This window comes from Carlito syrichta, unplaced genomic scaffold, assembly GCF_000164805.1.
Source record: "Carlito syrichta isolate Samal-C Ts95f unplaced genomic scaffold, Tarsius_syrichta-2.0.1 Scaffold143105, whole genome shotgun sequence".
NCBI lineage: Eukaryota > Metazoa > Chordata > Mammalia > Primates > Tarsiidae > Carlito > Carlito syrichta.
The window spans coordinates 59,945-73,921 of record NW_007087201.1 but is presented as its reverse complement, the minus strand read 5'-3'; the positions used below and the strand labels follow the sequence as shown (position 1 = coordinate 73,921).

General features: G+C 38.4%; 1 protein-coding gene across 1 annotated transcript in view; it reads right to left on the bottom strand.

Moving 5' to 3' along the window:
* Nucleotides 1–13,977, bottom strand: part of LOC103251566 (non-specific lipid-transfer protein) — a 91,726-nt gene that overhangs the window by 37,311 nt on the left and 40,438 nt on the right. Inside the window, exon 6 of the mRNA XM_008050160.2 lies at nt 1,888–2,014. Within this exon, the coding sequence (XP_008048351.2) occupies nt 1,888–2,014 (127 nt within the window). The remainder of the gene's footprint in view (nt 1–1,887; nt 2,015–13,977) is intronic.

Genomic DNA, 13,977 nt, shown 5'->3' with positions numbered 1-13,977 from the left:
CCTTCATTCAACAAATGTTTATTGAGTATTTAAATATGCTACAGACTATAGAAGAGAAAGAGGAGAAAAAAAACTTCCTTCTGATTAGATAACATGCTAAGTCCTGTGCTAGGCTACATATATCAAAGGTAAACAAAGCAGACATTGTCCCTGCTTTCATGGAGTTTATAGACTGATAAGGAAGACAAAAATTAAATAACTACCTATGAAAAACATACGAATATAAATAGCACTAAGTGTTATGAAGGAAAGCAATAAGAGACTAAGAAAGAGAACAACAAGAGGGGGCTACTTTAATTTGAATAGTCAAGGGGAGTCTTTCTTTTAAAGATAAATTAATTATATGATACCAACTGTGTGCCAGACACTATTCTTATCTCATAGTATTCTTATATCACATCAAGGCACTGGTTCAGGGTCATACAATAGAAAAAAAAAACCCTATCTGCACTATCCCATGTCAATTGCTGACTATCAAAGAACTGGGATGTTTACCTACAAAATAAAAATCAGTTATGAAATTTTAAACTCATAAAACACTAAGAATGACAAATGACTATACATTCAAGTACTAAGAATAAAATTTGGCTATATAATTCTATTACCAAGAGCTGTTTAAGTCTCATCATTTTTAGAACTGATGGTGGCTGGCGCAGTAGGTCAGGCCTGCAATTCCAGTGCTTTTGGAGACTGACGTAGGAGAACTGCTTGAGGCTAGGACTTCAAGACCACCCCAATCAACAGAGCAAGATCCTGTCTCTACCAAAAGTAAAAAATTAGCCAGGCTGAGAAAGGAGGCTCCCTTGAGCCCAGGAGTTTGAGGCTACAGAGAGCTATGATTGTGCCACTGCACTCCAGCCTGGGCAAAAGAGTAAGACCTTGTCCAAAAAAAAAAAAATGATTATGAAATATGATGTACAGAATGGTGTCATTCTGGTTAAGAGCTCTAAAATGGCGTCAGGAAGCATTCAAAGAAGGGCTACCTATATGAGCTGCAGGATTGCCTTGAACCTTTGAAGTGGGTCAGCCATGACCATAAAATTCTGGAAAACAGCTGAATTCACCAGTACTATAATTCCAGAACAGCAAAATAACCAATTAATTCGTGTACTAAGCCAGCTGCCTCCACCAATGATAATTCTTTCAAAACAACATGCATAATCACCTTCAGCGTTCTTTTAAAAAATTCCTACTACCTTTTGTCTCTTAAGGAACACAATTTGTCTTCTAGCCAAATCGGTGTCTCCTGAAGTGCAATTCCTAAGACCCCAATAAACACATTGTCTTACTGCTTTGTAGTCTGGTCTTTTGCCTCTTCTTGATTGACATCAAGATCCTCAGGCCAGGTGCAGTGGTTCATGCCTGTAATTCCAGCACTTTGGGAAGCCAAGGGAGAACTGCTTGAGCCCAGGAGTTAAAACCAGCCTGGGTAACATAGCAAGATCTCATCTCTCCAAAAAATTTTAAAAAGAGGCATGGTAGCACATGCCTATAATCCCAGTTACTCAAAAGGCTAAGGAAGCAGAAGGATCATCTGAGTGCAGGAATTTGAGGCTGTGGTGAGCTATGATTGTGTCACTGCACTCCAGCCTGAGCGACAGAGTAAGACTCTGACTCACAAAAAAAAAAAAAAAAATCCTCAATTTACAGTCTGTGATTAAAGAAGACAAGATTTGCAATTATTTTTCTTATTTCAGTTTCCTGCTATATCGTATGTATAAATACTTTCTCTATAACTACATTCTACAAGAATTATTGCTTCATTTTAATTAAAAAACCATTTTATATCTTATATATCCTGGCATCTTTTACAGTTCCTAAAAAATATCTCTTCTCACCTCATGTATATAACTAATAATAAGTCAAAGTGTTTTAACTGTAACATACCATATTTTTCCATATGTTCTTTTCCAGCATACCCAAACATCTGAGGAGCAACTGGGTGGGCAGAAAATCCATACTTATTGATCAGGACATCAAGATGTTTATCAATTGGATGGGTCCTCTCTGAAAACTAAGAATGGGGGAAGCAAAATTTCATAAGCAACTGGCATAAGTACCTCTTTCACTACTATAGTGTTATTAAGACATTTGTTTATTCTAGGAACACAGTAAACCCAAAATGGTCAATAAGGATACTACCAATTAGGAAATGCTCTGCAGGGGAACATGGAAAAAAAAAAAGAACAACCAAGTGATCAAAGAGGTATTAATTCTTTCAAGAAATATTTACTGGGTATCCACTATGTGCCAGTAACTAGTCAATGTATGGGAGATAAAAGACTGACAAATTTGATAAAGACTGCTCATTTGGCATTTACATTTGGGGGAGAAAGAGACAGAAGGTTAAAGGGACAAGCATGAATAAAAATGCAAATAATAGTGCTATAAAAGAAGAATAAACCTGAGTAATAGGATAAAGACTGAAGGTGAAAAGTGCTATTTTGTAGACAATAGTCAGGAGGTCACAAAGATAAGGTGATATTTAAGCCGGAATAAAAAGGAGTGGGGAATAAGTCAGCTGGACCACCTTAGGAAAGAAACAGTTTAAACAGATGAAATAGCAAGAACAAAAACATTAAGGCAGGAGCATAAACGGAGGTTTGAGAAAATGCGCTATCAGAATAAGTATAAAGTGGTGCTCGGAGAGTGCAGCCCTGTTTCCTTAGTTCTAGAATAGAAGATTACAGTTCCACTGCAAATAGCCCAGAAAGAAAAAGCTGTTTCTTGTCAGTTTACCTATTGGATCAGATCAGTAGTCCCCAACTTTACAGCATCAGGGACCAGTTTCATGGAAAACAATTTTTCCACGGACAGGGGGCAGGGTACGGATCGTCAGGCATTAGAATCTCATACGGAACACACGACCTAGATCCTTAGCATGTGCATTTCACAATAGGATTCTCACTCCTATGAAAATCTAATGCCTCTGCTCACAGCCTCTCACTTCCTGCTGTGCAGCCCAGTTCCTGACAACCAGTGGGAGAATCCCTGTATTAGATTATAAGCTGCCTGAGGGCTGGATCTCTTTTTCATACACCTTAGTACATATACCCAATGCTAGCATAAATTGTGAAGAATAAATTAAGATATTTTTAGTCCATAGAGAGGTTCTAAAGGGAATACTGCTCATTCTCCTTGATTGAGAAATAGACTTAAAGAAGAAAATAAATAGTTTTAGTTACATATGACTAACAACCTGACAATTTAAAAAGTAAAGATAACTCAGTTGATAAATGAGTCTTGTGGAATCTCTGAACACATATATCTGTAAAACAGGTATCTATAATTATATGCTTGAAGCCGGGTGTGTAGTGGCTCATACCTGTAAACCCAGCACTTGGAAAGGTAGAGGTGAGAGGATTACCTGAGTCCAGGGGTTTGAGACCAGCCTGGGTAACATGTTGAAAACTCATCTCTACAATAAATCAAAAATTAGCTGAGTGTGGTGGCACACACCTGTAGTTCACACACCTAAAGGCTGAGGTGGAAGGATTGCCTGAGCCCAGCAGGTAGAGGATGCAATGGCAGTGAGTAGTGTGCCACTGCACTCCAGCCTAGGTGACAGAGTAAGACTCCAACTCAAAAAAATAATAATTATTATTATATGTCTGGATGGCTATCAGGAGAATTTTTTTATCTTGTCACAAGAAAAAAATTAAATTTGTGACTATACAATAAACATTCATTTGTAAAGGTATTTCCTTCTCTGTACCAGGAAAAGAAGGATGACTAAATTACTAGAGGATCTTAATGGATAAAGTAGGCATTGACTTCAATCTGCAAAGCAAAAGTTCACCCTTGTTTAAGGTGCTTTTCCTAACCCTCTTGTCTTAACGGGGGCCCTTCCTCACACACTCATTTTTCTTTGTTTGAAAACAATAGTATTTAAACTGGAAGTTTAAAGTTTTTTCTTTGATATTTTCTCTGGAGATTTACTTGTTTCCCTGGGTTCTCACCCATTTATACTATGGGATTATACATGAATATAAATGTTAATGAACTTTTAAAGTTTTTCTCTTGTTAATGTCTTTTGTAATAGCTCTAGTTAAGAACTATAAAGGGTACAGAAAAAAATAATTTTCCTCTCTAAATTAGTTTAAAATATGTCAACATGGCTCTATTAATTGTGATACATATACCATACTAACATAAGATGTTAATAGGGAAATATGGTTACGGGTACAAGTTGAGGCAGGATAGCCAGCACAGGTGGGACATAGATAAATTTCCCATAGGTAGGTTTTAGGAAGAATTCAGAGATTTTTAAAATTACATTTTACTGCAGGCCAAACTGCTGCCTACCCCACCCCCCCTTGGCAAGTCAAAAGAAAATCCCATTAGAAATAAGAATAGGATGGCCCAAACTTTCAGCTCATAATCACTAAAAATCCTTCAGGTTCCCTGTTGAAGGTAAAAAGCTCAACCCCACCCTCTTCCCAGCTTGTTTTGTAAACAGGTTAACCTAATCAGCCCTTTGTAACCTTCACGACACAGACTGCATCACCATGGCAGTCACCACCCGTCTGCCTGCCATTGATCACGTGTTGTCAGTACCTACACTCGTTTGCTGCTTGGTGATGACATGGAACCGACCACCACCCAATCACCAAAGGGAAGGTTTAGAAGGCATTCGACTTCAAACAGAAGCCACCACTGCTTTGTTAAACTCTGGTATCTCCAAGTGGTTCTTTGAGCTAAGACTGCCATGTCTCCTTAGCTTTGGCCCTCTCTTCTATCTTAGGGAGGTGACTCAATCGCTCTCTCTCTGTAATTTACTTTCTAAATAAACTTTTATTGAAAACAACAACAAAAAAATTTTAGCCTGTCATACAGAAAAAAAGAGATATATATTACATTATATATTAAAAATACATAAAATGTTTACATCTAAGTAAAAAAGGAATGTTAATTAAAACAATTAGATACAATTTCTTCTAGCTGTATAGACTAACAGAAACAAGATTTACCCTTCTATCTTAAACAATTAAAAACCATGACAAAATATACAAAACTGTTTCAGACTATGAACAACATAAAGTGCAAGACAGCTCTGAGAGAAAGAAATTTCATCAGGTGAATATTATGACTTTCCATAGATTACTACTCAGGAAGAGTAAGGAAGAATACCATAGAGTTCAGCAGTTTCACTGAGTTAAAGAAACCAAGTTCAGAGACCAAGGCATCTACATTTCACAGAGAAGAGCACTGGAGAGAAGAAAGGTACACAAAGAGAGTGACAGAGAAAGAGAGAAAGCACTAAAGGTCTGCAGAGGGTTCCCCTTGAGTCTTCAGTGAGTCTGATGAACAAATGAATATGAATTAACTACAAAGATAAGGAAAATAATCACTGGAAAGGAGTAGGCAGGACAATCCTCAAAGCTCACACAGGGCCAGGAACAGCTCTTACTCCCTCTAATCATAGTGAAAAGTTCTCCTAATGGGACACTTAAAAATTCCTAAAGTTACTGCTTGAGTATCAGAACCAGTTTAACCTTAGAATAAAGGCTGTCTGATTCTACCTAACAGAGCTTAAAAGCAAATCTCAAAAGGATCATTTCTAAACAAAACTTCCCTAGAACAAATCCCTAAATTTATTTATTTATTTTTTTTTGAGTTGGAGTCTCACTCCATCGCCCAGACTGGAGTGCAGTGGCCGCTCCCAGCCAACACAGCCTCAACCTGCTGGGCTCCGACGATCCTTCCACTTCAGCCTTCCAAGTAGCTGGAACTACACGCGTGTGCTACCACGCCCGGCTAATTTTTTTTTTGACTTATTGTAGAGATGAGGCCTCACCAAGTTGCCTGGGTGGGTCTTGAACCCGCAGGATCAAGCAATCCACTCACTTCAGCCTACCAAAGCGTGGGATTACAGGCTGAGCCACCGAGCCCGACAATATTTAAAGGAATATAAAAAAATCTAACTGCCAACAATGTCTAATATACAGTCAAAAATGTCAAGGCATAGGCTGGGTGCAGTGGCTCACATCTGTAATAGCAGGGAGGATTGCCTGAGGCCAGGAGTTAGAGAAGAGCCTGGGAAACACAGCAAGATCCGATCTCTACAAAAAAAATTTAAAAATTAGCTGGGAATGATGGCACATGCCATAGTTCCACCTACTTGGGAGGCTGAGATGAAAGGATCTCCCGAACCCAGGAGTTCGAGGCTGCAGTGAGCTGTGATCACACCACTGTACTCCAGCCTGGGTAACAGAGTGAGACTCAGACTAAAAAAAAAAAATTTACAAGGCATGCAATAAAACGGAAAAGTACAAACTGTAGTAAGTAAATCAATCAACAGAAATATACCTAGAAATGATACAGCTGATAGAATCAGTAAACAAAAAAAAATTTTTTTTTTTTTTTTGAGTTGGAGTCTCACTCTATCGCCCAGACTGGAGTGCAGTGACATGCTCCCAGCCACCACAGCCTTGACCCACTGGGCTCCAGCAACCCTTCCACCTCAGCCTTCCAAGTAGCCGGAATTATAGGCATGCGCTACCACACCCAGTTAGTTTTTTTGATTTATTGTAGAGATGAGGTCTCGCCAAGTTGCCTGGGCGGGTCTCGAACCCGCAGGCTAAGGCAATCCACTCAACTTGGCCTCCCAAAGCGCTGGGATTACAGGCTGAGCCACCAAGCTCAGCCAGTAAACAAAAAATTTAAGACAGTTATTATAATACTCTTCATTTGTTTAAGAAGTTATAAGAAAACATGACTGTGACAAAAAATATATAGATGATATTTTTAAAGACCCATTTGAAACTTTCAAAGATGAAAAATACGTCTGAAAAGTATACTGAGTGGAATTAACAAAAATTAAGGCACTTTAGCACAAATTAGTAACTTGGAGTCATGACAATCTATACTCAAAATGAAATATACAGAGAATGAAAAAAACTGGAAACAAAATATCAGTGAACTGTGAAAAATTCAAAAAGTTTAGAAAATGCATTATTGGAGTCCCATTTTTAAAAAAATGAAGGGAGAGAGAAGGCAGGAAAAATATTTTAAGAAATAATGGCTGAGCCGGGCTCGGTGGCTCAGTCTGCAATCCCGCGATTTGGGAGGCTGAGGTGAGTGGATTGCCTGAGCCCGCGGGTTCGAGACCCACCTGGGCAACTTGGCAACACTTCATCTCTACAGTAAATGAAAAAATTAGCCAGGCGTGGTAGCGTGCCCCTGTAGTTCCAGTTACTTGGAAGGCTGAGGTGGAAGGATTGTCGGAGCCCAGTAGGTCGAGGCTGCGGTGGCCGGGAACGGCCACTGCACTCCAGTCTAGGCGACAGAGTGAGACTCCAACTCAAAAAAAAAAAAATTCATACCATGGCCAATCTGAATCTACTAATATGGACTGAAAGCAAAGATGCAAGAAGATGTGTATAATAAGATCTCACAAACTGAAACAAGCCAGTATACATCAGCTCTGGCTAAGCACTAGTTTAAACCCAACCAGGCCATGCACAGTGAGACTTATGCCTATAATCCCAGCACTTTTGGAGGCCAACAGGAGGATTGCTTGAGCCCAGGAGTTCTAGACCAGCTTAGGCAACATAGCGAGACCTTGTCTCTACAAAAAAATTTTAAAATTAGCTGGGCATGGTAGCATGCATCCTTAGTTCCATCTATAGCCCAAGAGGTCGAGGCTACAGTAAGCTGTGATCATGCCACTGCACTCCAGCCTGGGTAACAGTAAGACCCCAACTCAAAAATGAATAAATCCAACCATATCAATCAGTGAGTTAAATGGAAAGGATACAAAAAGCCCAATTAAAAGGCAGAAATTGGCTGGGCTTGGCGGCTCAGCCTGTAATCCCATGCTTTGGGAGGCTGAGGTGAGTGGATTGCCTGAGCCCGCAGTTTCGAGACCCGCCTGGGAAACTTGGCGAGACCTCATCTATACAATAAATCAAAAAATTAGCCAGGCATGGTAGCATGCGCCTGTAGTTCCAGCTACTTGGAAGGCTGAGGCGGAAGGATCACTGGAGCCCAGCAGGTCGAGGCTGCGTTGGCCAGGAGCGGCCACTGCACTCCAGTCTGAGCGACAGAGTGAGACTCCAACTCAAAAAAAAAAAAAAAAAAAAAGCAGAGATTATTATATTGTTGGAAAGCAAGACCTAACTATATGCTCCCTACAAAAACCCAATTCAAACATAAAGACAAAAATAGGTAAAGAGATGGAAAAAGAAATACTTTCTAAATTCTACTCAAAAAGTAATGGAAAAAGAAATACTATTCCAATTCTACTCAAAAGAAAGCTGGGAATGGCTATGTTAATAATAAAATAGATGTATATCAAGGAACAAATTACAAGAAATAGGGAGGGCAGTCTCATAAGGATGAAGAGGCCAACTTACCAAGAGGACATAACAACCCTAAATTCTCATGTTTATATATCTGATATCATAGACTGAAGCAAAAATTGATAGCTATCTACAGAAATAGCAGAGATCTCAATATTTTTTTCTCAATAATTGATAGAATGATTAGACAGACAAATCAATAAGGATATAGTAGATTTAACCAACATTAATAGTCAACTTAAAAAGCATTTATAGAACACTCCAGGCCTGGCTCGGTGGCTCAGCCTGTAATCCCGCGCCTTTGGGAGGCTGAACCTGTGGGCTCAGGCAATCTACTCACCTCAGCGTGGGCTGGCGAGACCTCATCTCTACAATAAATCAAAAAATCAGCTGGGCGTGGTAGCGCGCGCCTGTAATTCCGGCTACTTGGAAGGCTGAGGCGGAAGGATCACCAGAGCCCAGCAGGTCGAGGCTGCGGTGGCCGGGAGCGGCCACTGCACTCCAGTCTGGGCGACAGAGTGAGACTCCAACTCAAAAAAAAAAGAACACTCCAACTAATAAGAGCAGAGTACATATCCTCTTCAAGCACACACAAAATATGTATCAAAATAAACCATATCCTGAACCAAAAAACAAGTCTCAAGCTAAAAAAAAAAAAAATTCACCATACAAAATATACTTTGTGATAACAAAAGAATTAAAATAGACACAAATAACAGAAAAAATAAATACCTGGAAAATGCCCAAATACTTGAAAACTAAACAGCACACTTCTAACACATAGGCAAGAGATGAAACCATAATGGAAAATTACAAAATAATTTGAACTAAATGAAAATAAAAGTATAGAATAAAAATATTTGTGGTATGCTGCTTAAGCTGTGTTTTAAAAGAAATCTACAGAATTAAATGCTCTCACTAAAAAAGAAAAAATAATTAGAAAAAGAAAAAATAATTAAATGCTTATATTTAAAAAGAAGAAAGGTTTAAGATCAATTACCAATTTGTGAAGCTAAAAAAGTAAAGAGCAAATTAAACCCAAAGCATGGTGAAGAAAGAAAATATCAAGAATGAGAGCAGACTAAGGTAGAAAATAAACAGAATGCAAAAGAATGAATGGAAATGAGCAGAATAGAATAGAAAAAATATATATACAAAATCTTTAGTCAGAGTAATCATGAAAAAAGAAAGAAAACGCATTACCAACATGAGAAGGAAAGGATGTGTCTAAAGATCCTACAGTAATGAGATACTAAGGGAAAACCTTATTGCCAATAAACTTAATAATTTAGATGAAATGGACAAATTCCTTGAAGCACACTATCAAGCTTCACTTTAAGAAAAATAAAGTTCCGGATTAAGATGGCCACCGTGAAGCAGCTAGAGTATGTTTCTCCAATGGCGTAAACCAACATAGCGTTTCCTCAGCTCCCAGAGAGGAACAGGACCAGCAGCACACCCCACAACTCATCAAAAAAGTTATCATAACCACATAGTGCAAAGAAGAGAAAAATCCATCATTCTGGGCTGGAACTAGACAAACTGTTGCCTGGATCACACAGAACTCAGCAGCCTCCACAATGGGAAAGGCGAATGAGGGGATTTCAGGACTTCTGTGCTCCTCTTTGCAGACTCGGAAGGCTCCCTGAGTCTTGAGGGACTAGTCTGGTTTCCTAGCCTGGTTTGCTAGACAGGAAACTGACTTACCCATAGCCATGCTCTGCCAAAGCCTACCTGGAGTGGTGCAGGAAAAAAGAGCCCTGAGCAGTTCTGGCTGTCATATCAACAGGAACTCCAGCCTCAGATGGAATGGACCCCAAGGGCAAATTCCTCAGTGGCAGACAGTTCCTGGCTGGGGTAGGCTACTTGAGAACACCAGGGACACTGCATTTTGCATTTGGAAGGTAGGCTGCCTGAGACTAAGGTAAGGAGCTAGGCTGAGGTAAAGAGCTAGGTAAGCAACCTCACTGTGTAAACTCTTCTGTGCCTGCCCTGCACAACAGCGTTACCCTAGTAGCCTAGAACTCCCTCCTAATCCACACTGGGGTAGCCAAGAGTACACACAAGTAGAGCGCTTGAGCTCCCTGCTCCCCTTGCACTCCCATCACAGGTTCAAAACAGAATTTGAGCAATCTCCAGAGCCCTACCTTCTACCTAGGTTGACTGAGCACCTTGGAGGACACTAGCTAAAGAGAAAGCCCATAGCCACCATTGCAGCTGACTTTCTCCCACAAGCAATACCTCCTGGCTGAAGGTCACCAGCACAGCCCACTACATGGGATATAATACCTCAGTTTTGGAAAAGGCCTGGTCCAAGACCCCAGCTAATACCACTTTTCAAGTCACTATGGTCACTCAGGATGCTGTGATTCAGTGCAGGCACCCAGCACAGGATTATCAGAGCTGGCAACTGAGAAACTCACCACATCAAGGCTAAATATAACTAAGGAAACCCAACAGTGCCTATGTCAGCCCTCTGACAACCTCAAATAAGAACTACTACCCAGATAAGAAGGAACCAGAACAATAATTCTGACAATATTATAAAACAGTTCCCTAACACCCCAAAAGACCACACTAACTCTTCAGCAATGAATCCTAACCAAAATTAAATATTTGAAATCCCAAATGTAGAATTCAAAAGGCTAATTATAAAATTAATTAATGAACTTCAGGAGAAAATTTTTGAAAACGAACATAAAGAAATTTTAAATACTATTCAGGACATGAATGAAAAATTCTCCAAAGAGATAGACACCTTTTAAAAAAAAGCTGAAATTCTGGAAATAAAAGAATAATTTAGGAAAGTGAAAAATGCAGAGGCAAGTTTTAACAGTAGACTAGAACAAGCCGAAGAAATGATTTCATAAGGTGAAGTAAGGTTTTTTAATTAACTCAAGTAGCCAACCATAAAGACAAAAGAATCAAGAGAATGGAACAAAATTTCCAAGAAATGTATGAAATGTCCAAGCCTAAGAATCATAGGTGTTCCTGAGAAAGCAGAGAAAGCAACAGGTTTGGAAAACCTATTTGAGGTAATAATGGAGGAAAACTTTCCTGGCCTTGCCAGATTTAAACAGATACAAGGAGCCCAATGAACCCCCAGAAGATTCATTGCAAAAAGATTATCCACAAGGCACATAATCAGCAAAGTTAAGGTGAAGTAAATAATTTTAAGAGCAGTGAGACAAAAGCATCAAATAACTTACAAAGGTAAACCTACCAGACTAACAGCAGACTTCTCAGAAGAAATCCTACAAGCCAGAAGGGACTGGGCCTCATTTCAATCTCCTCAAACAGAGTAACTGACAGTCAAGGATTCTGCATCCCACAAAACTAAGTTTCATAAATGAAGGAGAAATGAAGTCTTTCTCAAACAAGTAGACACTGAGGAAATTTGTCACCACTAGATGGGCTCCACAAGAAATATTCAAAGGAGTTCTAAATCTTGAAACAAAAGATTTAAATACACCAGTAGAAAACCGCTGAAAATCAAAAGGCTTGCAGGTATTATGGAACACCAACACAAAAGAGAAAATAAGTAAATAAATAAATAAATAAAGCAATCAGATAACAACCAGTATGATGAATGGACTAGTATCTTGTAAGGTAAAGGGGTAAGAATAAATATTCCATGCAAATGGAAACCAAAAATGAGCAGGAGTAGCCATTCTCATACCAGATAAAACAGACTTTAAAGTAAAAACAGTAAAAAAAAAAAGACAAAGATGGTTATTGTATAATGATGAAGGGATCAATCCAATGAGAAGACATAAAAATCTTAAATATATATGTGCCTAATATCAGAGGTCCTGGCTTTAATAAACAAATTCTACAAGTCATTAAAAAAAAAGGAGACAGACAGCAATATAATAATAGTAGGAGACTTCAACATTCCACTGACAGCAATAGACAGAATATCAAAGGCAGAAAATCAACAAATAAATATTGGAGTTAAATGATCCTAGAGCAAACAGAACTAACAGACACCTACAGAACATTCCACCCCAAAACTACGGAATATACATTTTTCTTATCAGTACATGGAGCATCCTCTAAGACAGACCATATGATAGGCCACAAATCAAGTCTCAAAAAATTTTTTTAAATCAAAATAAATATCAAACACCTTCTAAAACCACAGTGGAATAAAACTAGAAATTAAGTCCAAGAAAATGTGAAACCAAACAAAAATACAGAATTTAAACAATCTACTCCTGAGTGATTTTTGGGTCAACAAAGAAATCAAGGAAGATATTTTAAAAATCCTTGAAATGAATGACAACAGTGAAACAAGTTATCAAAACCTCTGAGAAACAGCCAAAGCTGTACTCAGAGGAAAATGTATAGTGGTTAAAGCCTACATTAATAAGACTGAAAAGTCACATATCAACAACCTAACATCACACCTCAAAGAATTAGAAAAAGACAAACAAACCAAACCCAAAGCCAGTAAAAGAAAAGAAACAATAAAAATCAGAGTAGAACTAAATGAAATTGAAATTTAAAAAAATACAAAGGATCAAGGAAACAAAAAGCTGGTTCTTTGAAAAGATAAACAAAATTGATAGGCCACTAGCTAGATTAATCGAGACATGAAGAGATTAGCTAATAAGAAATGAAAAACGAGACATTACAACTGATAGGGTGGAAATTCAATAGACCATATGAGACTAGTATGAACAAACTAGACAATCTAGAAGAAATGGTTAAATTCTTGGAAACATGCCAGCCCCTAATCTTGAATCAGGAAGAAATAGAAACACCGAACAGATCAATAACAAATACTGAGTTGACACAGTAATTAGAATTCTCCCAACAAAAAAAAAGTCCAGGACCTGAGGAACTCACAGCTGAATTCTACCAAACCTTCAAAAAATAACTGGTACCAATTTTACTGAAGATATTCCACAAGACTGAAGAGAAGGGAACCCTCCCTAACTCAATGCTAGGAGGCCACTATCACTCTGATATCAAAGTCAGGCAAAGATAACAAAAAAAGAAAACAACAGACCAACATCCCTTATGAATGTAGAAACAAAAATCCTACAAAATATTAGCAAACTGAATTCAACAACACTTTAAGAAAAGTAATATACCACGACCAAGTTGGTTTTATCCCAGGGATGCAAGGGTGGTTCAACATATACAAGTCATCCAAACATTATCCAATTCATAAAGAGAACTAAAAACAAAAATCATATGATCATTTCAATAGATGCAGAAAAAGCATTTGATAAAATCCAGCATCCCTTCATGATAAAAGACCTCAGCAAAACAGGCATAGAGGGAACATTCCTCAAAATAATAAAAGCCATACGTGACAAACCCACAGCCAATGTCATCCTAAACAAAGAAAAGTTCCTTCTCAGAACTGGAACAAGGCAAGGATGCCCACTTTGACCACTCCTATACAGTATACTAATAGAAGTCCTAGCCAGAGCAATCAGGCAAAAAATAAATAAATAAATAAAAAAGAGAGAGAGAGAGAGAGAGAGAGAGAGAGAAAGAAAAGAAAAAGAAATAAAGACTATCCAAACAGGAAAAGAAGAAATCAAAGTCTCTCTGTATGCCGACAGTATGATCTGATACCTAGAGAATCCTAAAGACTCCTCTAAAAGACCTCTAGACTTGATAAATGAATTTGGCAAAGTTTCAGGATACAAAATCAACA